Source organism: Nelumbo lutea, chromosome 2 (genome assembly GCF_056320005.1).
Source record: "Nelumbo lutea isolate HS-2025 chromosome 2, American lotus-T2T, whole genome shotgun sequence".
Lineage (NCBI taxonomy): Eukaryota > Viridiplantae > Streptophyta > Magnoliopsida > Proteales > Nelumbonaceae > Nelumbo > Nelumbo lutea.
The window spans coordinates 10665544-10690955 of NC_142685.1; the positions used below are offsets into that span (position 1 = coordinate 10665544).

The window sequence follows — 25412 nt, forward strand, 5'->3', positions numbered from 1 at the left end:
AACTCTAACCCACACAAATTTTATTCACGTCTACCCACATAACATCACAGTCACATATGGAAAACATTTCATCTTCTTGCATAGTATCATGAGGATAGTGTATTATGGGTAGACGTGAACAGGAGATCCAGAGTCTATCAGTTATTATCCACTTTAAAATCCATTCCATTTCCATACAGAAAGATGCAAGCAAAACATCTTCAAATACAAGAAGCCAATTAATCGATTTTATCCAGAGCAATGTCATACACTGCCTCGTACTCGATGCTTATTTATGCTGAGCCCAGCCTCACAAATTCTAGAACGCCTAGTTGACAATTTCCCATTGCTTGTTGTTAAGAACATATCAAAATAAAGGGAAAACCTATGATGCCGGAATGACATGGTATGAAAAGAGTTTTCACCAATCAAAATCCATCCATGAATTTTGATAAATAATTTCTGATTGGCTACCATGTTTATTGATTCTAGTTGGCTGATGATAAATTTTTCAGATATCATATCTTTCCCATATCATAGTCGCACCCAATAAAATGTGAAAGGAGAAAGAAAAAGAGAGGTCTTATTCACCAAAGGTCTTTACATGAGGTATAAATGCAGGATTAGAATTGTTTATAACTTGACAAGTCAACCCTGAAATTCTGCCGAGTCGAGTCACATATATCTATATCTGTAAGAGTAAGAATGAACTATTTTGATTCCAACTATTTAGTTGGGTGGAATTGTAATTCTACTTCCATTCCTATTGGATTTTCCTTCCTTTCCTTGGAATGAAAATGTCATTCTTACTCTTACTGATTCCAATTTTCATTCCTTTTCTAATTTGAACCAAACAGAATAGACCATTAATTTTATTTCCAATTACAACTGCAGAGACACTCATTGAATTAATTAAGGAAATCAACCGGCAAACGCTTGTGGTATTGGAAGCAGCGGTTTAAAGAAAACTAAAACCCACATCAAGACCTGTGTCTTATAAATAATTTGATTCAAAATCAATCCCCCAACCCACCCAGAGATGTTTATCGATCGAATATTCTTGCTCCTTGTTTGCATCCATATATTTTAACAGAGGTTTGATGCTCCCAGGAGCATATCTCAAGTAGCAGCGCTGATATTCCTCGCCACCTTGCTGAGTTGCATAAACTCCAAATGATGTTATCGAATTGTTAAATCTCTTGAGCCCACCTCTTTCTGAAATCCTGCAAAACTTCAACTTTGTAACACTTGGTGGGTTTCCTGAAATGTCTACCATTTTTCTTTTTTTACATTTCTTGCCACTTGTATTCCCTGAATTGTGACCTGAGCAGTTTATTAATGAACTCTTAGGAGGAGAGAGTATAAGCTGACATGCACAAGTGCATTTTCAGTATATAGAATATTACCACCTCAATGCATTCCTTTTATTTGTTGTATCGCCAAAATTTTGGTTCAAAGTAAATGACCGATCCCTTCTATATATATAAAGGGTTTTGCTCCACCTGAAATGTCACTTGGATACGTCAAGTCTTAAGTAATACAATAACAAGGCATAACTCTACCTTAAACAAAGTCGATACTGCACAATCCAAGAATATAGTTGTTGGCGTAGGACCTGTACGGAATAAGAAAAAGAGAGTAAAGAAGAAACTACTGCCGCCATGTTCACTTACCATAAAATACTCAAATTAAGCAAAAAAGAAAAAAAAAAAATACACCCTCGTCATAGGGAGTGTGGATCTGCTACCCACAACATACTACCAATACAGCTTCCAATATCAAACCACTGCCTGCACCTGGGTTGGGGATTTTTGATTTTAAGGGATGGATTGCCTTCCATTGTGTAGCCCTTTCAAAAAGGAAAAATTATCACTACAGTGTAGCCCTTCCAATTTGGTTGGAAGCTATAGTGTTTTGTGGGTTGCAGAAAAAGGAAAATCCTGGCGCACCCCACTTTTGATATTCGATGAAGTTCTATTAAGGTGCTTTTTGAAAAAAAAAATAATAATAACGCTATGTTTGTTTGCGATACAAATGCAAAACTGGTATATTAATGTATTCCGGTTTAGGTTTGTAGCCGTTTGTATTTGTAATATATTTTTGCATTGTATAACGGTGGAAATTGCATTTTTTGATAGTTTCGTTTTGAGAAATTGAGACATTTCCATATAGATTTTGTCTATACAAACATTTGTTTTCTTCGAAGATAGAGTGAACAAGCTTCACAGATGCATGGATCGTCCATGGGAGGTGGTTGCCGTCACTGCTAAACCCTACTACAACGATTGCTAGTCCGGGTCTTTTTTTTTTTTTACAGCACTTCCAGGTATTCACATTAAATGATGTTGGTTAAGTGTATCAAAAATAGTAGTGGGATTGAGGGTTAAGTATAACATCCCTCACCCCAATTAATGCAGATACTTGAACATTCAAGCTATAAAAATCCATTGAGGACATTTTAATAGTCAATGCTTGCAATTTATCCCTATTTATTTGAATACATTTTTTTTTTAGATTTAAATGTTTTTTCCTCTTCTTTATTCTTTCATTTGTACGTACATTGCGCCCTTACGCCGATATTATCTGATTAAAAGTATTAAAAAATGTAAAGGGATATACTGCAACTAGTAGGGGGATCAAGAAGAAATATTCCAGTTATTTTATAAATAATTTTAAGCTCCGTGGTTTTTTCTGCCCCTCTGACCTTCGGAAACCGCCCCTGGTTTTGACCGCCAAAACCCATATTAATGTCCACACAGATTCCTGCGTTTATGTCACAACTCACATCAAAACAACTCAAGCTCTCAATCCTAATCCTGCCACTTGTCGTAGATGGAGAAGGGTCATTTGGCATCCTACGTGGGCTACACGCCCAAACGAAAAATCTCTCAAAATGGCAATACCGAGTTTGAAAATCCTTCTCAAAACCCTCCCAAAATACAAATCTTCCATGCCATTGTTCGTTCCAATGATATCGGAGCTATCAATGGATTCAAACCTACTAGTAACGACGTGGGCTTCCCCCCACTCCCACACCACGGCGCGTCGTGCCCGTCCAGAAACCGATCTCACCTGCCGTGATTGGATCGTCTGAGTCGACACTCGGCCGCCACATCGCTCGTCGACTAGTCCAGATCGGTGTCACCGATGTCTTCTCCGTCCCCGGTGACTTCAACCTAACCCTCTCGACCATCTCATAGCCGAGCCAGGGCTTAACCTCATTGGCTGCTGTAACGAGCTCAATGCCGGGTATGCTGCTGACGGCTACGCCCGGTGTCGCGGTGTCGGTGCCTGTGTTGTCACCTTCACAGTGGGTGGTCTCAGCATCCTCAATGCAATCGCGGGTGCTTACAGTGAGAACCTCCCTCTCATCTGTATCGTCGGTGGTCCGAACTCTAACGACTACGGCACTAATAGAATTCTTCACCACACAACCGGATTACAGGATTTCAGCCAAGAACTTCGATGCTTCCGGACTGTCACTTGCTATCAGGTAAAATTCAATTTTACAACTGGCTTGCCACGTGTTAGAAAAAGCACACCAGTCTATCCTTTTCAAATGCAGCGAAAGTCAACTAGTGGGTCCTCGGACACAAAATTTGGCTTTCGCGCAGAGTGGAAAACACTATTTGTTTTTGTTTTTTGAGTTCATTTGACAAATCTCGTTTGAAACCGATCGAGTTGACATCCGCTCCAGATTTTATAAAAGTGGAAACAACAGTCGTATACATGGTGATGAACTGATGATCGACTAGAATGGACGTTAAAAACTTAAAACCACCATATAAAGTTTCAGAAAAAACAAGGAGGCTTATATTCTCCACAACCACTAATCTAGCTCTCACATGTAGCATCTGTAACATGTTTTATGGTGGATGGGTGTTTTCGAATTGTAGGCGGTCGTCAATAACTTGGAAGATGCACATGAACTGATTGATACTGCCATCTCAACAGCTTTGAAACAAAGCAAACCAGTTTATCTCAGCGTTAGTTGTAATTTGGCGGGCATCCCTTATCCTACTTTTAATCGAGAGCCCGTCCCGTTCTTCCTGTCTCCTAGGTAATTAATTACTTCTTCTTTTCATCTCCAAATTACATAGAGATCGAAACGGGTTTGGTCGTAATTCTTGGAGTTTCTTGAATACTACAGATTAAGCAATCAAATGGGTCTCGAAGCAGCACTGGAAGCCACTGCGGAGTTCTTGAACAAGGCGGTGAAGCCAGTCATGGTGGGTGGTCCAAAACTCCAGGTTGCGAGAGCCAGTGATGCCTTGGTTGAGCTTGCAAATGCTTGTGGTTATGCCATGGCCGTGATGCCTTCAGCAAAAGGTCTGGTGCCAGAACACCACCCTCATTTCATCGGGACCTACTGGGGCAGATTAAGCAATCAAATGGGTCTCGAAGCAGCAGTGGAAGCCACTGCGGAGTTCTTGAACAAGGCGGTGAAGCCAGTCATGGTGGGTGGTCCAAAACTCCGGGTTGCGAAAGCCAGTGATGCCTTGGTTGAGCTTGCAAATGCTTGTGGTTATGCCATGGCCGTGATGCCTTCAGCAAAAGGTCTGGTGCCAGAACACCACCCTCATTTCATCGGGACCTACTGGGGCAGATTAAGCAATCAAATGGATCTCGAAGCAGCAGTGGAAGCCACTGCGGAGTTCTTGAACAAGGCGGTGAAGCCAGTCATGGTGGGTGGTCCAAAACTCCGGGTTGCGAAAGCCAGTGATGCCTTGGTTGAGCTTGCAAATGCTTGTGGTTATGCCATGACTGTGATGCCTTCAGCAAAAGGTCCGGTGCCAGAACACCACCCTCATTTCATCGGGACCTACTGGGGCAGATTAAGCAATCAAATGGGTCTCGAAGCAGCAGTAGAAGCCACTGCGGAGTTCTTGAACAAGGCGGTGAAGCCAGTCATGGTGGGTGGTCCAAAACTCCGGGTTGCAAAAGCCAGTGATGCCTTGGTTGAGCTTGCAAATGCTTGTGGTTATGCCATGGCCGTGATGCCTTCAGCAAAAGGTCTAGTGCCAGAACACCACCCTCATTTCATCGGGACCTACTGGGGCAGATTAAGCAATCAAATGGGTCTCGAAGCAGCACTAGAAGCCACTGCGGAGTTCTTGAACAAGGCGGTGAAGCCAGTCATGGTGGGTGGTCCAAAACTCCGGGTTACGAAAGCCAGTGATGCCTTGGTTGAGCTTGCAAATGCTTGTGGTTATGCCATGGCCGTGATGCCTTCAGCAAAAGGTCTGGTGCCAGAACACCACCTTCATTTCATCGGGACCTACTGGGGCAGATTAAGCAATCAAATGGGTCTCGAAGCAGCACTGGAAGCCACTGCGGAGTTCTTGAACAAGGCGGTGAAGCCAGTCATGGTGGGTGGTCCAAAACTCCGGGTTGCGAAAGCCAGTGATGCCTTGGTTGAGCTTGCAAATGCTTGTGGTTATGCCATGGCCGTGATGCCTTCAGCAAAAGGTTTGGTGCCAGAACACCACCCTCATTTCATCGGGACCTACTGGGGTAGATTAAGCAATCAAATGGGTCTCGAATCAGCAGTGGAAGCCACTACGGAGTTCTTGAACAAGGCGGTGAAGCCAGTCATGGTGGGTGGTCCAAAACTCCGAGTTGCGAAAGCCAGTGATGCCTTGGTTGAGCTTGCAAATGCTTGTGGTTATGCCATGGCCGTGATGCCTTCAGCAAAAGGTCTGGTGCCAGAACACCACCCTCATTTCATCGGGACCTACTGGGGCAGATTAAGCAATCAAATGGGTCTCGAAGCAGCACTGGAAGCCACTGCGGAGTTATTGAACAAGGCGGTGAAGCCAGTCATGGTGGGTGGTCCAAAACTCCGGGTTGCGAAAGCCAGTGATGCCTTGGTTGAGCTTGCAAATGCTTGTGGTTATGCCATGGCCGTGATGCCTTCAGCAAAAGGTCTGGTGCCAGAACACCGCCCTCATTTCATCGGGACCTACTGGGGCAGATTAAGCAATCAAATGGGTCTCGAAGCAGCAGCGGAAGCCACTGCGGAGTTCTTGAACAAGGCGGTGAAGCCAGTCATGGTGGGTGGTCCAAAACTCCGGGTTGCGAAAGCCAGTGATGCCTTGGTTGAGCTTGCAAATGCTTGTGGTTATGCCATGGCCGTGATGCCTTCAGCAAAAGGTCTGGTGCCAGAACACCACCCTCATTTCATCGGGACCTACTGGGGCAGATTAAGCAATCAAATGGGTCTCGAAGCAACAGTGGAAGCCACTGCGGAGTTCTTGAACAAGGCGGTGAAGCCAGTCATGGTGGGTGGTCCAAAACTCTGGGTTGCGAAAGCCAGTGATGCCTTGGTTGAGCCTGCAAATGCTTGTGGTTATGCCATGGCCGTGATGCCTTCAGCAAAAGGTCTGGTGCCAGAACACCACCCTCATTTCATCGGGACCTACTGGGGCAGATTAAGCAATCAAATGGGTCTCGAAGCAGCACTGGAAGCCACTGCGGAGTTCTTGAACAAGGCGGTGAAGCCAGTCATGGTGGGTGGTCCAAAACTCCGGGTTGCGAAAGCCAGTGATGCCTTGGTTGAGCTTGCAAATGCTTGTGGTTATGCCATGGCCGTGATGCCTTCAGCAAAAGGTCTGGTGCCAGAACACCACCCCCATTTCATCGGGACCTACTGGGGCAGATTAAGCAATCAAATGGGTCTCGAAGCAGCACTGGAAGCCACTGCGGAGTTCTTGAACAAGGCGGTGAAGCCAGTCATGGTGGGTGGTCCAAAACTCCAGGTTGCGAGAGCCAGTGATGCCTTGGTTGAGCTTGCAAATGCTTGTGGTTATGCCATGGCCGTGATGCCTTCAGCAAAAGGTCTGGTGCCAGAACACCACCCTCATTTCATCGGGACCTACTGGGGCAGATTAAGCAATCAAATGGGTCTCGAAGCAGCAGTGGAAGCCACTGCGGAGTTCTTGAACAAGGCGGTGAAGCCAGTCATGGTGGGTGGTCCAAAACTCCGGGTTGCGAAAGCCAGTGATGCCTTGGTTGAGCTTGCAAATGCTTGTGGTTATGCCATGGCCGTGATGCCTTCAGCAAAAGGTCTGGTGCCAGAACACCACCCTCATTTCATCGGGACCTACTGGGGCGCCGTGAGTATTGGATTTTAATCTCATAAGAGATTAAATCCAATGGGTTTGATTGGTCAATTACATGAGAAATTGCACCTGTACACTTGTTTGAAAAAATTAGTTTTTCTCTTACAAAAACCCAGTTTTGAACTTGTCCCACATTGGAAAATTATAAGTTTTGTTTTCAATATTTCAATAGGAGTTGATTTACACTCCTTAGAATTAGTAGATGAGAGTATGGGGATTCGATACCGTGCAACGCGTGCGCGCATCTGTGTGACGCAATGAGGCGCTTTAGAGGCGCACTTTGCTCGCACTTCGCGTGACTTGCGATGGGCGGCTCTGGTTTTGGTACATTGATGACCGTTGATCACCATTGATGTGATCAACGGTCACGATTCGATCGGGTGTGATCAAGAGGCATAATTCAAAGTTAACAGTCAACAACTGTTAACAACTTTTTAAACAGTCACAATGGTTGAAATTGTGACTGTTCAAGGTGCCTTCTCTAAACCAGCACCTACATTTTCCTCATACCTCTTCACAAATTATTTAAGGAGCATGAATCAGACTCCAAAACACACAATTTCGAAATTCACTATCTCACTCTCTCTTAGTTCGGTCTGTTACAGTCTCACAGAAGGTTTCTTTGGAGATTCTTCAACTTTGCTGGTTGTAGATTCTCGCTCAAGGCTCTATTGTATCCTGGGAATGAATTTACCTGTAACCCAACAGCAAATTCAATAAAACTGAGTGGGGGCAAATAACGTTCTAAAGACAGTGTCTTCAGACGCGCCTCAAAGTTTCTCCTCCTAAGTTACAGTGACCCCATCTTCCCCAACAATTTTAGAACGTTAATCTGCAATGGAGGCGGAAGCAAGCATCTGTTCACCAAATGGATGTTAAAATTGCTTTCTTAAATGGTGATTTAAATGAAGAGGTTTACATGGAACAACCAGAAAGATTTGTTTTTCTTGGAAACGAGAAGAAAGTCTGTAAACTAATTAAATCACTATATGGATTAAAACAAGCACCTAAACAGTGGCATGAGAAATTTGATTCTTGCATTCTAGCTTTTGGTTTTAAACATAATAGTGCTGATAGATGCATCTACTCAAAATTCACTGAAAATTATGGAGTAATTATGTGTCTTTATGTTGATGATATGCTTATTGTGGATACAAATATGGTTGGCATAAATGAAACTAAAAACTACTTATCCTCTGTTTTCAAGATGAAAGATTTAGGAAAAGTAGATACCATCTTGGGAATAAAAGTTAAAAAGCATAGTAAGGGCTATGCACTAAGCCAATCACATTATATTGAGAAAGTACTTGAGAAATTTAAGCATTTAGGTTTTAAAGAATATAGCACCTCATATGATTCTAGTATAAAACTAGTAGAAAATACTGGTAGAGCAATTGTACAACTTGAGTATGCTAGTGCAGTAGGAAGCTTGATGTATGCTATGCTTTGTACCAGACCTGATATTGCATTTGCAATAAGTAAACTCAGTCGGTTTACAAGTAATCCCGGTGCAAAGCACTGGAAGGCAATTGGGAGAGTTCTTGGGTATCTCAAGAGAACCCTAGAACTTGGCTTGTTTTATTGTGATTATCCAATTGTACTAGAAGGGTACACTGATGCAAGTTGGATTACCGATAATGGAGATAACAAGTCCACATCTGGATGGATTTTTGTCCTTGGTGGGGGTGCGATCTCTTGGGCATCCAAGAGACAAACTTGTATATCTCACTCGACCATGGAATCCGAATTCATAGCCTTAGCGGCTGCTGGAAAAGAGGCTGAATGGATTATGAATTTATTATTGGATATAAAACTTTAGCCTAGTCCTATGCCTCCAATTTCCATTTACTATGATAGTGAGGCAACTCTGTCAAGGGCCTACAGTGGTACCTACAATGGTAAGTACAGACATATAAGTCTGATACATGAATTTGTTAGGTAACTGATTCAAGATTGAGTCATCACTATAACCTATGTGAGGTCAAGTAAAAACTTGGTTGATCCTCTTACCAAGGGTTTAGACAGAGAATTGGTAAGAATGACAACCAAAGAGATGGGATTAAAACCCTTTACTTAGTCACATGTAATGGTAACCCAACCTGAACTGAAAATCCATCAGTATTGGGTTTAATGGGTAACAACAAGTTACAGCAATGTGACTGATAGCACTGACATTGAGAAATTTCCCATCACAACATAAACAGTGCTATCCGTTGTGATGAAAGGCTGAGATAAACTCTTAATGAAGTTTTGAAATGTGTCAAATAACGGAGCACATAGTGGAACTTCACTTATGTGAACATAGAAGTAGTGCCGCTTCTCATGAGGGTTTGGGTTTGCTCTCGGGATTGTTCATGAAACCAGGAAAGAAGCACATGGCCATAACAGTGTTGAGCAAAATTTGAAACTCTTATAGAGACTGAATATTTTTATGTGTATAGATGTCTCCAGTCTGTCTTGAGAGTAGTTGGTTTAAGGTCTTACCACCAATAACTTTGACAAGGCTCTGAGATAACTATACTAAGAAGAGGTTTAAATTGATAAACACCTTTTGTATGCATAACTGTGTCATAGTAGTTTGGATTGAGAGAGAACTATGTAATTGATCAATCAATGTGGGGGATTGTTGGATTTTAATCTCATAAGAGATTAAATCCAATGGGTTTGATTGGTCAATTACATGAGAAATTGCACTTGTACACTTGTTTGAAAAAATCAATTTTTCTCTTACAAAAACCCAGTTTTGAACTTGTCCCACATTGAAAAATTATAAGTTTTGTTTTCAATATTTCAATAGAAGCTGATTTACACTCCTTAGAATTAGTAGAGGAGAGTATGGGGATTCGATACCGCGTAACACGCGCGCGTGTGTGTGGCACAATGAGGCACTTTAGAGGCGCACTTTGCTCGCACTTCGCGTGACTTGCGATGGGCGGCTCTGGTTTTGGTACCTTGATGACCGTTGATCACCATTGATGAGATCAACGGTCACGATTTAATCGGGTGTGATCAAGAGGCACAATTCAAAGTTAACAGTCACCAATTGTTAACAACTTTTTAAACCAACACCTACCTTTTTCTCATACCTCTTCACAAGTTATTTAAGGAGCATGAATCAGACTCCAATGAAAGACTTCCCCGTACCTACGTTCGGCTGCATTCTAATGTACTTCCTTCACGCTCTTTCAAAGAGGCTTAAACATAATACGACTGCCTATGACAACTACTTCCGAATTTTGGTGCCAGAGAGCCTTCCGCCCAGGTGTGAACCCAAGGAGGCTTTAAGGACCAACGTCCTGTTCAAGCACATACAAGAGATGCTGTCAAGTGATACCGTGGTGGTTGCTGAGACAGGAGATTCCTGGTTTAACTGTCAGAAACTGAAACTACCACAAGGTTGCGGGTAAGCTAATGATCGATGAGAAGTATATAGCTGCTGATCCATACATAGAAATTTAATCAGAAACTTCTCAACACAAGTCCTATTGTTGTTTATTATTGCAGTTACGAGTTCCAGATGCAGTATGGATCAATTGGGTGGTCAGTGGGCGCAACACTTGGGTATGCGCAGGCAGCGCCAAATAAGCGAGTGATTGCTTGCATTGGTGATGGAAGCTTCCAGGTAACTAACTATCTATCATTATTGTTCCTGTTGTACAATCTCTAGCATGCGCACTGAATTCTAACCATGTTATCCATTGTTGTGATCACTGAAATATAAATTTACAACTGCTAATAAATTGTTGATCTGCAGATGACGGCACAAGATGTATCGACGATGTTGTGCTGCGGGCAAAGGAGCACCATATTCCTGATAAATAACGGTGGATACACCATAGAGGTTGAGATCCATGATGGACCCTACAATGTGATTAAGAACTGGAACTACACTGGTTTGATAAATGCAATCTGCAATGACGAGGGGATGTGCTGGACAACTAAGGTGCGTGTGAGAGCTTTCAGGAGTTGAGTAAATTAAAATGTTCACCTCTGCTTTAGCCATTGCCATATCAAATCTTGGCAACCCAATAATTCCCCCAGATGAAAACTGAAATCCAGTAAATGTCTTGCACTGCATTCCAGAAGCAAGAAGAACCATCCGGCTTTCATGTGTATAAACATACCAGCAGACATTCAATTTCTTTGTCTCCACCAGGCGGAGAATTTTAACTTCAGGTTCATATGTGATCAAATCCAGCCCACTAGTTTTTACAGTTACAACATTACAAGTTAGGACAATCTGTCCAAAAAAAAACCCAGTATGCTCTCAGACTCCAACCTACATCTATGAATCAGAGCCTCCCCAGTTTCTCTGTTGGAAGAGCGAGTGGCGCAACTTAGAGTGGAGGTGCAGGTGTGGCAAGCCAAGGTGAGACAATAGGAGGCCACAGCGGTTCATTTCAGAGAGTTGGGAGAGAGAAAGAATGAGAGAGGACGGTGAGGAAGGGGAAAAGAAGAGAAAGGAAAACAATAGAGTAAATAGGTTTTAAGAGAAAAAGGGCAAAAAAGAATAGAAAAAGCTTAATAGGGTATTTTAGTAATTTAATGCATTCTGTCATTTGACTTAACGGGGCCTTTGTCTCGGGGTCATAGTACAGGGGGTCATTGTCACAAAACAAAATAAGGGGGGTCGTTGTCATAGACCCCATAGTACAGGAGGGCCTTTATAATTTACCCATAAGTTAAAATGAAGTCTCCCCCAACTGATTGCATGTAAATCAAGATAAACTTTTATTGGATAAACAGATTTACTAAATAACATTTTGGTACAAACTCCTACATGACAATGAACTGACACCCTTTATAAAGAAACTGAAGCCATTCCAAACACCATCCTAGTCATTACTATGTTTTGAAATCATTCTACTCCGTTTACATCTACAGCTATCAACCGAGCATGGAAAACCCTAAAGTTTCCATAAACGACGAAACTATTTCCTGTTACGCTTAAGTTCCTCTCCTACAAATTATACAAATTACAGTGGAGCATTATGAAAATTTTGTTTTTAAAAGAAAAAGAAAAAGGGTAAAATACAAAAACCTCTCCTCAAGTTTTTGATAATCATGAAAACCTCCCATATAGTTTTACTTTAACAAAAACCTCTCTTAAATTTAAAAAAAAAAATCAACAAAAATCTCCCTTCCGTCACTGATCCAAACGGAAAACTTAACCCATGCATTAAATGTTTTTAAATACCCATTTTACCTTTTTTTTAAATTAGTTTATATATTTCTTGTATTTTGGTACGACTTGTGCTAGCCTCACTCAGCTTTGCCTGTTCCCCCTCACCACCTTCGATTCTGGCCACTCTAGGCCCTTGATCGGGTCCAGGGACAGCTGGGCCAAGGAGATTGTAAGGACACCATCCTCCAGCTTGGCCTTCACCGACTCTAAACAATTTCTGTTAGTTGGAACTTGTGAAGATGTGCAACTGTAAGAGTTTTCTACCATGAATTATCGAAACTGCCTCCAAAACTTGCGAAAATGTGCAATCGTAAGAGTTTTCTGTCACGAACTGTTGGAACTACCTCCAGAACTTTTACACATGTGGCTTTAAAAAATTGACGGTAATAGCCAATTTCGGTGAAGTTGGATTGAGTAACTTTCCTACCAAACTACTGGTTCCGTCGAACACTATTGCTTCCAATGAAAATGAATTCAGCGAACCTTGAAGAGAAAAAGAGATGAGCCCTTAGCGACAATTAGCCGATGACTATTCTTTATGTTCTCTTTCATTCATGGCCTTTATGTTATTATCGTTGAAAATTTGAGTGTCCTCCTGGGTAAAAGCATTAACTCGATGTTTGTCCACAGAAACCAGAAATCAGGGCAGAACCCCAAATTTTCCAAAAATATTTCAAACGAAATCTTAGTTCAATTTATCTTTTCTCCAACATGGGACACCCAATTCCTTTTTTCTCTTATGTTCAGTGTCTTCTTCTTTTACTCTTCTTTTGCATTTTCAACGCCAAGGAGTTATTTGAACGGATGTTCCTCTCTATCAGTCGAAGATTTTGCTTCAAACGTTCTTATCTCCCCTAACAAATGGTTCATCTGTGGATTCTACCCGATGGGCACAACCATACAACTTCTCAATCTGGTATACCAACTTAATGGACAAGACAATTGTATGGATGGCCAACCGAGACAGACCCATCAATGGTCATCGATCCAAAGTTTCACTACATAGGGATGGGAAAATGGTGCTTATATGCAGCTTAATTGTCTAGTCCACTAACACATTCGATGTCGATGCTTACCGGTTCCCAGTACCCGTCCAACGATGATACTAGGAATTTCCTTCAGCAATGGGGGAGTCTAGAGATTTAGACCTAGTCGATGGATAAAAACAGAGGATTGATTGGTAGAAGCAAAGAGGTGGTCGCTTCATGTTACAAATGAAAGGGATTGAGGGAAGAAGAAGACAGAGAGAGAGAGAAAATGATTGAGAAAAATGGGGACCATAGTTGCAGTAGTGGTATGGGGTGGTCACAGTAGCTCAGCCACTACTGTCGTTCGAATAGATGAAATCGGTAATCAAGGGGGTGTTTGCAGTGACAGAAGAAAGTCAAACGATGGGAGATGAGGAGGAAGGGAAAATATTAATTATGGAGAGAGAGAGAGAGAGAGAGAGAGAGAGAGAGGAAATTAAAGAAGAGGGAAGATCGGAGGGGGAGTGCACGCCATTCCGCCACTGTGCTTCATGAGGAAGAAGATGAACAGTTCGAGCAGATTATGAAATTGCTAAGATAGGGGTATTTTAGTACAAATAGAGCATATTAATGATAAAAGGGTAAAATAGGTATTTTGGAAAAACGGTCATCGCTTTGACGTTTTTTGTGTTGATTATTGACAGAAGGGAGGTATTTATCAAAGTTTTCAAAAATAAAGAGAAGTTTTGCTATAATGAAACTATAGGGGAGGTTTTTATGATTGTTAGAAACTTGAGGAGAAGCTTTTGTATTTAACCCAAAAAAACATGAAGAATAACTGGGCGAAGGAATCCTGAGAGGGTTAGAAACTTGAGGAGAAGCTTTTGTATTTAACCCAAAAAAACATGAAGAATAACTGGGCGAAGGAATCCTGAGAGGGCTTTCCGGCAAAACTTTGCATGCGAATGAAAGATATGACCGAGTGAGAGGGCCTCCATACTCTCCAGTTTTGCTATCACCACAGGTTTGACGCCAAGGGTCCATTTGCTTTGCAGCTGAAATTGGAATGGGAATGGAAATGAAAATCCCTTTTAAATCGAAATCTGAATGGTTTATTCCTATAGTTTGGCTCAAATGGGAATCTCAAAATTGGAATCAGCTCAAATGGGATCTCATTCCCTGATTCCCAATAGAGGTGGTCATTCCTTCGAATGGAAAATGTCATTCCATCGGAAATGGGATTCTGGTTCACCCAATCAAACGATTGGCCATTCAGATTAAGAAGAAACTTTTCCTTTCAGTTTTGCTCAAGAGAAATGAATAGGGTAGCCCATGAAGCGGCTAAGTGTGGTTTTTCGTTTACTTTTACTTCTAGTTGTGCTGTTCCGTTAGCTCTTTCTGAATTGTTGCTCTGGGACTTCTCGGACTTAGTTCTTTGGTTGTATTCTGTTTCTGTTTCTGTTTTATTGTGACTAATGAATATCTCTTTTTACCAAAAAAAAAACGTTCCCATATACCAAATGGGCCCTAAGAGACGCCAATTCAGTTATTATATCCACTTCGGTTTTCAGATGACCTAGGCCCAAATATTACTGAGTTTAACGTTAATTTGATAAAAGCCATCATCAGTCTATAATTCGTTTTTCTTAACTTTGTCCATTTTCTGGTAAAGATAAGAGGAGCTACTACACAGGACGGGGTAACTCTACCCCAAGCATCAAACCAACATATATACAATAAAGCATTTGGGAGAGAGGAAATACAATAAAGCATCGATGGTAGTACCAAACATGAAGCCTCTAGATTGGCCATGTCTTGAGTGCTCAGTGGCCAGTCCACATCATCTCTACACATAGGTATTGGACTTCTCCAGGTAAAGTTAAGAAATAAAAAACTTTCTTTTGCCATCTGGCAGGATCTCCAACAATCCCATCACCATATACAAGATCCCCTTTTTCTATTATTCTAGCTAGTTCTGTTCCTTGCAGTAATGTTTACACTTGGTTTGCGCTACCCTGTTGCTTTGTTTTTCCTTGAAATCATTAATTGAGTTGTATGCTGATCCAATGACTGATCTACTCCCCGAATTCCCAAGACCTTTGAGGGCATTTTAGTATTCCAAATGCAATATTCATCATCATTTCTTGAAAGAGATTTGTAATCCAGGGCAATTAACAAAGATCTCCAGACGGGTTCCAGATATGAAGAGAGAACATGGATAGCAACCTGTGCATCACTCTCTATGATAATCTGGTTCATGGAGACCCTCTAGAATTGCTCTGAATTCATATTCATCAGAAGAAGAACGTGTCACCATTAAGGCTCTAGCTACTAGTAAAGATCCAAATTCATCTCCAGCAATAACACCAACTGCAGCTTTTGAGGGAGTCCATGTACCATCTGTATTGATTTTGATGTGTAGATGAGGAGGTTTGATCCTAACTGTTGAGATAGTTTGAAGAGATGAATGAGATGCAAAGCCCAAGTTTCCTGACTGGGTTATCCAACTTCTTCCGCACAAATTTGCAATGTCTCCAAGGTGGGCATTATAGGGAATGAGAACAACAAAATGAGTGAATGGCTTCTCATTAAAATAGGTTTGACATCTAGCCTTCCAAATATATCACATTAGAATAGTGCCTCTAACTAATAAGGAGAGATAAGACCCCTCTTCAACATTGTTATCATATCTCTTCCATTCCTCTAACCAGAAATAAATACCTTGATCATTACAATTGTTAATTTGCAATCCCATGGATGAGGCAAACCAAATTGGTTGAACCACAGGACAGTGAAAAAATAAGTAGTCCATAGTTTCATGATCTTCTATCTCTATCGAATTCAATTTATACTTACCTTGATTTTGGAGCAAGTGATAAATTTTAAATTTGATTTTAGGGAAATTGTCAAAAACTCACCATGAGTTTTCATCATTTCTCTTAAACTCACCACAACTTTTCAAAATGTCTAAAACTCACCATGTCACTAACTTGATGTTAAAGAGACCATTGGTTTTTAATATCTTACCATTTTAACCTTCATAGAAAAATATAAAATATATACATATATATTTTTTAATATTTAGACATGAAAAAAAGGAAAAAGTTCAAAAATATTTTCAAATATAATTAAAAGCACAGATATTACAAAAAATATAAAAAATTATAGAAATTGCACACAAAATAAAAAATTATTTTCAAATTATAGAAACAACAGAAATTGAAAAATAAAATCAGAAAATAAAAATTGTAGAAAAAACACCAAAAATTATAGAGAAACACAGAAATTACAAATAAATAACAAAAATACAGGAAATTTTATAGATGGTAGAATATAGAAAAATGTAAAAAAATAGAAAAATGTAAAGAAAAAAGAAATTATAAAAAAAACATTAGAAATTATAACAAAACACTAAAAATGTAAAAAAAAATGAAAAATACCATTTTTTCCTCTAACTCGTCATTCAAGGGTGATTTGGTCATAAAAAGTGTTATTTATGCTGATGTTAACACCTCTATTAAGAAACATTAACGGTACACTAACGGAAGGTAAGTTTTGGAAAATAAAAACTTTACTGACATGGCGAGTTATAAACATTTTAAAAAGTTGTGATGAGTTTAAATAAATGCTAAAAACTCATTGTGAGTTTTAGACAATTTCCCTTGATTTTATAATGCTATTTACCCTTTATTTGAACATGTGATATCACGTGCCCCTTTACGCTAGTGTATATAAATATTGTATTTTAATTTTTAGCTAAAAAGCCATTGGTTCAAATTTTATACAAGTAACTTTCAATATATTTTGTTCATGATCTACAATACCATCATTTTCATCTTATTTTATTTAATAATGGTTATATTTTGTTGATTTATAGTTATGTTATTAATACAAATCAATCCAATAACATAAACCCATGGAGATTCAATCCAAATCCCAATCGATCTTTTTGCCAACACAACCGCATCGTATGAATTCCACCATGCATCTGTAGTTCAACGGAGGACAATGGCAACCTAAGGGCATCACAGCTTTGTCTTGAGCTAGTTTTCCAATTACTTGTAAGCAAATCCGAAAATAAACTCGTACAATAAACAAAAGAATGCAAGCAAAGGCCCAAATAGAGGATTAACTTTGTTCAAGTACTGAAACCAGTTTCAATCAACATATATGCAGCAAAATGTTTGGCGAATAACCTGTACATACTTACGCTTCATTGACAGCTCCATTAGGTGCACTTACAAGGCGATCATTTTGGAGCAGGGTGATAGGAAAGTTGGCTTGACAATTACTAATATGTGATTTGAGGCGAGGTATGTTAGGATGTGCACTCCTGCATCTATGGCAACGTAACTCCATTGACAACATTCTCTCATCATCATTTAATGTTGCTTTCCCATGTTCATCAATTTCCTCAATTACATCAACAGAATCACGAAAGAAAGCAGTGTTAAATGAATTCCAATGCTTCTTGTTCTTTAGGTGTTTTGAATTAAAATCCTGGCTAATAACATGAAGGTGCAGCTGTCGCATTGATGGTGCCTGCAAAGAGTCCAATGAGCTTTTAAACATGGATATAATTATAAACTTATCGATCTTAGTAAAATGGTAAGGGAAGAAATCAATTAACATTATGGCCATGTGTGTTTGGAAACGATGCAAATATGTAAAGTGTAAAACAGTTCATATAAATTGCAAAATTGGGTTAGTTTTGCATTGACAAATTTACCTTCTTACCAAACAGACTTTTAGCTGTAATGAATGCAAACACAAATTCCAGTAAAGCATATGCTCTTTTTTTATCAAAACCCCACTTGAATGCAAATTTACTTCTTTTTATTGATGTACTTTTACATCTTATTATCGATATAAATATGCATTGGTCTGTTATTTGTCAATGCAAAAATGTAATGTTGCCAAACACATGCAAAAGTGAACCAGAGTGCAAATTTACCCTGAACCGGGATTTACACTCCATTTGCATCGTTTCCAAACACAGCCTATTGGACAAAGCTACAAGAGGAATGTTGCCAAAAGAATTAAGCCAGTGGAATGTGATAAATAAACAAGATCGACCATTTGACATGTCTATCAAAGACCTGCATGGTTGGATTATTTTAAGTAACTGACTTGTGGAGAGAGCATATAGTTGTAATAGATTATTTTGCTACTACTCCAAATGACAATGAGTACAATAAACTACTCAGCCACAATTATCTAATCAAGTTGAACTTTTCCCCAGATGATCTTTAAGGTGGGACCCCTTCAATGGTGGTCCTGATGCTACAGGTATCTATTACCAGTTCAGGTATCAACTCCGAACTTACCTAATTCTGGCCCAAGGTTTTTCCATTATTTGCTCAATGAAAAACACAGGCAATAATAAAAACTAGGAAATTACCTAAATTTAGAAAAGCAACACATAATTACTTGGCTAATAAAACATCACTAACCTATTTGATTCGTTTAGAAATAGATTTATTTTGTAATTCTTAAAACTAAACCTTGACACATGTTTCTTCTCCAATAATAAAACCCATGCGAACATGTCAGCAGATTGGACCATTATGGAGGCCCATGTCCAGCAGAAGTCTCTTCATCTGACACTTACCAGATGAGACAACACATTTATCCTAAGATCAGAGAAATGAGAAGGAAATAAATTGGAGAACATTCTGAATAAATGTGTGCATACCGAATGGTATCCAAGCCGGAAGATCAATGAAGCATCATCAGATAAAAATTTCTTGGCCCACTTGAGACCCACAGAATGCATTGTTCTTAATAAAGGAAGGTGTTCTTTCTGTACATCTGCCAGACGATCAAGACCATCCAATCCCGCTAACACCAGAAGGTGCTTTTGTGCCTGCATAATGGAATTAAGTTAAGTAATCTAGTTATTTCAACTATAAACTATGAACTGAAGCAAAATAGCAACTTCCACTACCTTGGGATAAAGGTCATTCAGCACAACAACATCATCAGATATCTCAATCAAATCATTTTTGTGCTTTTCAGGATGCATGGCAATATGGTAAAGAGCTTGAGCCCATGTACCCCAAACCTTGTTCCCACCAACTTTGTCATGCTCCAGCCCTTCCTTCTCCATAGTGTCTGTTGAAACAGACAGGATTGCTTTTTCATCCAGTTCTGACATCATATGTACTAAAGGTTCTTCTTGAAGTCCTTTGCACTTCTTGTTGCTTTCAGATCCATAATTACCCCCTCGTTTAACCTTTTGATCAATATTATAATGATCAGTAAGGCTTCTCTCAAGGAGATTCTCATGCAACTCTGAGGAAGTTGACCTAAATTTTTGGTCACTCACCACTGTTTTTGTTTGGGTCCTCACAATTGATGCAAAACCTTCAAAAAGTGATGAATAAGCCAGGCTGAGAATCTTGCAGCCCTTGATGTAGTTATTGCCTAAACAATTTGGTCTCTGTGGATTCATGTTAGGTCCAAGAACATGTATGACATGGGTCACACCTTCTCTTTTATACAAAGGAGAAGTTGAAGGAAGAGGGACAACCACAGCACTCCCAGGGCTAATAGATCCAGCTCGATCCTTGGTTGCAATTTCTAGGTCTGGACCTGCTGCACTGAATATGGCTGCATTCACTCCTCCACCTCCAGGCTTCAATCTCCTGCATTGATGTATTTGGCTATCTTTCAGTGAAACTTCTTGGCATGGAAGATGAACCTACAAGTATTATTTTGAGTCAAATAATAGTACTACAATAAAGCAAATTTGCTTCTTACCTACCATTAGGAATTGGAGGACCTTCTGGAGATGGTAATAAACCAACACTAGTAGACTTAGGGTGAGTTGGTTCTAGGCAATTTGCAGTTCTAAATTCTGGATTTCAGTATCCACAGACCACTAGGGATGTGCAAGGAAATTCTCAGTGATGCAAAAGGCCAAGTGCTCAAAATGGGATCTTGTGAAGTTTTTACTATTTTGTGTTTAAAGACGTTCAAGGCATTTTGGCATTTAAAGATGTTCATGGTAATTGTGCTTTATGGTTGTTTTAAGGATTGTTTCCTCAAATTAAACATGTCACAACTATATCCAGTAAAGTATTATATGCTGCACAGATGCTTCAAATTAGATTCTAATCCATGTTGGATGCTTCCATTTTGGAATAAACTCTGGTTACATGCCATCTCTGACAGTTTCTTTGTTATATTTGGGTGTAGGACTATACATGGATCGGATATGGATATGATAAGGTCAGGCATATCTGAATTCAATCAGGTTGCATATTTACTCTAGGATTCAAATCCAAACCAATTATGAATGGATATACTATAAAGGACTCAAACCTGGCCTATTCAGATTGTGTCTAGGACTCCAGGTCGACTCCAGGTCATGGCCAATCCACTGCCTCTCCTATTTAAATAATAGGAATATATATATATATATATATATACAATAAATAATAGGATATATATATATATACAATAAATAAACTTAGCATTACATCAGTAATACAATTACTTTGTTGTAAACATTAAATAACATGCATAAATTCATAAACCTTTGGCATCTTCTTGAACAAAGCAGCTGCACTTAGATGCAAAACTGCAATATCATGCTTGTCAGCACAAGATTTACCACTGCACCAATCAATGGCCCCTAAATCCATAGCATATATGATATATTTAAGTAAATCACTTTGAGACCAGGGAGGCCTATCCAAACTAAAAGTTCAGGGCAACGCCACAAACTGCTGAAAGTGGATGCAAGACTGGCCTCAGACCTGTCCAGGTCAAGTTGCAACTTAACAGGCCTCTCTAGTACATGCATTGATTGGGATCTCAGCGGGAAATCAATAACAACCAGTCACCTGGTAGCATCTCATATAATGCTGACAGTACAGAAAACAGAGCATTCATCTGACTCCCATTTGTTCCAGGTCAAACCACACCCTCACCCACCACAGCCTGATTAAAGTGGAGGCCAGACTGGTCCCAGACCTGTCCAAGTCAAGTTGCAATTTACCACGTTTCTGTAATGCATGCATTGGGATCTTAGTGGGCAATCAGTAACAAGCAGTCACCAAGTAGCATTGCATGTTATGCTGAAGGTACAGAAAGCAATGCAGTCATCCGACTCCCATTTTTATAAAATAAGTATATGTTTGGCAACGTTGCTGTAAATCTGCTGATGTGTGGGTTGGAAGCACTGTTTTCTGAGAAAATGGTGTCTTTTTTCTGTTTGGAAATGTTGCTGCCAGGTAGGACGTTTCCTGGAGCAACGGCAACACTTTCTGTTTTGTACCAGTGCTCCATATCTGTTTTCACCACTGGTACCCATTATAGGAAATCCACGTCACTGCCACATCACGTCCTCGTTGGCAGCAACAAGCTGCAACCTGAGAAAACGTCAATTTCGGTGTTGCTCCAAAACGGGCCTTCTCGATTTCCAAGGTGTGACTTGGAGCACTATTTTTTATGGAAAAATGGAACATAGTGGCATTTCCTGGAGCACCATTTTTTCCGACATGGCACTGATGTGTCACCATTTTCTGGAGCAACGGCATCGATGCCAAACAGACACTAAATATTATTAGTACTCGGAGGGTTTAAAGGCATGCATTCATGCAACGTGATTAGAGATCATGATTTGAGCATTTTAATGAGCTACTCAGGGCTACCTGGTTTTGGTAACTCTTTAAGAGATGAACTGTTAGCACTTCTATATAAGTTGAAGTTAGCAAACAGCAATGGATGGAGTGGATTTATGGTAGAAAGTAACTGTCAGGTGGTTGTAAGTTTGCCGCTGTCAAGGTCTGAAGGACTTAGTGCTTCAGATATATAACTAGAGAAGTACTTGTATTAGATTCCAATCCAAATTGTTCGTTTAGATGGATTCCCAAGTCTGCTTAACAGTTAAGCAGATATTCTTGCACAATTGGGTGTAAATTTGTAAACATAGCTGATATATGCATGTACTAGTGTGATAGTTAGTCTTTGATTGTGGTGCACATTCTGTCCTATTCCTCCAAGAATTTGGAGAGTACGAATGGTGTTTTCTCTGATGGAATATTAATGATATTCACTACGATAATATCAAAAGAAAATGCATTCATTTTCTAACCATTCAATAGGCCCACCTATGCCGGACTGACCAACATGATCCCAGCCCGAATGTATCAAATTTTAGTTTGTGCAAGGCCTGGATTGGGCAGATTGGCTTGACCTTGAGCTAGGTCCAGGGCCTCCAGGCTCAGGCCTTGGGCCTACATATTAGGGTTGGGCCTTAAACCTGGCCCAGCCTGCCCAAGTTGCACCTTTATAATGAATCTGCATCTTTGTTTTCACCCTTCTTTTCCCTCTCTGCCCAACCAAAACACAGCCTATCAAGAAAATAAAAGAAAATGAGGAAAAAAATTATTTAAGATAAAATTCTGGTCAGAGACATCGGAGTAAAGTATGTATTTCACATAAATGAGGCATGGAGAAATATGTGTACAGTATTGGTTCGGGAAGAAAATTCCACAATATTGCAGTTGCACTGTACCTATTCTATTCTGAGCATCATTGCAAACTCATCATTAACTAGCAGTATCCATTAGCAGTAACTTAGTAGCAGCGTAGACTCAACTATTAACTAGAGCATGGATGATATAGCTTGCTAGAGGTATTAAAATTATAATATATCATTCTTTCCGGTATGAGAACCTCAAAGGTTAGCACTTAGCACTGAGCCAACACCTAATATTAGACCTTGATAAGCAAATAGAGGCATACTCTAATTAAGAATACTAGATATACCTAGAGCCCAAAATATGTTTTTCTGAAAGTACATATTACAGTCAAGTGCCTAGGGAAAATAGCAGTTCAAGGCTAAAGAAACATATCCAAATCTGTAACTTACCAGTTGGCAGCATTAGCAATCACATTGCAGTGTAAGCCTGCTCCTGTATAAAGTCGAGTTATATCTCCTACGACCGTGAAGAATTTGTTGGAATCAATATTCTTCTGTGCAGCTTTGTTCCTAACCAATGATAAAATCTTTGAACCATGAGACAGATCTACAAGTACTAGCCTGACATTTCCAACCTCATCCAAGAACCCCTTAACTTTCTCAACAATGATATCAGATGCCTTCTCATGACTGAATTGAAAATCTGAGGTTGAAATAGATGGAAATGCTAAAGTAGGAACATCAGATGCCTTCCTGGGCAAATCTCTACCTTCTGTTACTTCACTGGCCTTACATGATGATAACTTAACATTTTCAGTTTCTTTTTGGGAGGGAAGCTTTTCACTTGTATCTTGTTTTGAAACACAAGTCTGCACATCAGGTCCAACAGTATCGGGGGCATCTACTTTCTTTAGAAACTTCATTATGCCAAGTTGGATTTTTTTATCAGAATTTTTCTGACCAAAACACCCCGAAGGAAGGGTACCTGAGGGACCAAGTGCACTATATGTATTAACAACATTTTGTACATCACCTTCATTCTGACAAAATGTGATTCTAGAGAAACCTTCACCCAGCTTGGGTAATTCTTTCTTCTGTAACATTCTATTTACAACTGCAGCAGCTTTTCCACCTTGCAGGTTTCCTTCATGTCCAGAGCGTTTTACTGACCGAGATATACAAAGCTTAGCAGGAAGATCAAGCACTACAGCATGTACATCCACTTGGAGCCCACCAAGCTTCACAAAGTCAGAACGCTGTTCTCTTTCCAAATTGCATCTATCAATAAATACACTTTTTCCATTACGCAATGCATCAGCCGCACTCTTTAAGCACTGGGATTTTGTTCCAGCTTTGCCATTTGCAATGGTGTCCTACAAAAATAAGGAAAAATTTTACCAACTAAGCTGAAAAGGGTGTTAGCCAAATCTTGGCCGTTTTTCATGGTTAAAACATTTGCAAACACCATGATACCAGTGTCTCTATCCCCTTCAGATATAATTCCAAATTTCAGCATAAGATAATTAATATCGAGTTAACTTAGGTTTTCAGTCTCTGTGTTACAAAGGAGATTATGAAAAAAAAAAAACATTTTTAATGCCGTCATTTCCCGGCAACATTAACCATATACAGGTTGACCTCCGTTTAAACATGAAGGGGCACTCTGGAATCAGTAAAAATTTAAGTAAGATAAAGTGCATTCAGCTAGTGTTTGTCAAAAGAAAAGATGAAAAGGGCACAACGAAGCACATGAATTATTCCCGAGGAAAACATTTCCAGGACGTGAGATTAATATTTCAGATATCCACGGCCACTCTTTATGATTCATGAAAGAACATCGTTACTTAATTCGATTCATCCAACAGACAAACGGAAATTAGAGAGAGAGAGAGAGAGAGAGAGAGAGAGACCTGGCAGATTCGAACCCAGGGACGGTGTGCAGTTCTCATGACGTCTTCGCAGAAGGTAGACTTGCCACTACCAGGTGCACCAACCAATATCACTACAATATCCTTCCTGTTCTCATCTTTATTAGGGTTATAAAAATGGGAAAAAAAAAAGAATCAATAAATGGGATATATGATCACGGATAAGCCATGAAGAAACCCTAGACAGGAAACACTCGTAAATGTACCTCTCGACTTGTTCTGGCAGTCGACCTCCATATTGCTCTGCTTTCAGAATCTCCTGTGCTTTCTTTTGCCAATGCTACTTGATACTTCGATGCAAGCGTAGTAATCAGAACTAAGCCGGAGGTTCAACCAGATGGATGGCTGGTTCCCTACCATCGGTTCTACGATTGGATCAAACGACTCGTTGAAGGATAGTTCAAATCTGCGCTCCACGGTTCTCACCCCCACAAGCGCTCCACCCGCCGAGCGTCCGCCATCTGTTCCTTCGCACGCAATTAACTTGTCCCGCGTGCGGGGCTAACGGGACAGCCGTTAACTCGTCCTGTTAGTCCCAAAACCTAGTCAAACATTCCCGCGTGCTTGAGCTGCCAGTCCCCTGACCCCGTTCTTCTTGCCTCACCCGAGTTCTCCTTCTTCGGCACCGGCGACCGCTCTGGTCAGTTCACCTTTACCAGATATTCTCCAATACTATTTTGTTGGAACACAATGATATTTTGTTTTTTCATTTCAAAATAGAAAAACCCCTGTTCTAATTTTTTTTTTCTCATTTCAAATAAGAGAAACCACCGGCCATTTCACTGTCACAGGTACTCC

At 40.1% G+C, this 25412-nt stretch overlaps 1 protein-coding gene and 1 pseudogene across 3 annotated transcripts; one reads left to right on the forward strand and one right to left on the reverse strand.

The window, feature by feature from the left end:
- The first annotated feature begins 2811 nt into the window (after positions 1-2811).
- On the forward strand, positions 2812-11070 carry LOC148868517 (pyruvate decarboxylase 1-like; annotated as a pseudogene).
- A 6286-nt stretch (positions 11071-17356) lies between these two features.
- Positions 17357-25412, reverse strand: APTX (APRATAXIN-like protein). Of its 3 annotated transcripts, XM_088973226.1 has the most exons (7): positions 24821-25412; positions 24597-24712; positions 23137-24059; positions 19582-19900; positions 19201-19488; positions 18949-19119; positions 17357-17795 (listed from the first exon to the last, which is right to left on the reverse strand). In XM_088973226.1, exons 1-7 carry the CDS (start codon positions 24849-24851, stop codon positions 17460-17462), a joined length of 2184 nt encoding a protein of 727 aa, XP_088829352.1. In that variant the 5' UTR covers positions 24852-25412; the 3' UTR covers positions 17357-17459. The 3 variants fall into 3 exon arrangements, with proteins under 3 accessions (XP_088829352.1, XP_088829351.1, XP_088829353.1); XM_088973225.1 differs by having other exon boundaries at positions 19201-19900; XM_088973227.1 differs by having other exon boundaries at positions 19201-19900; positions 24597-24702; positions 24821-24975.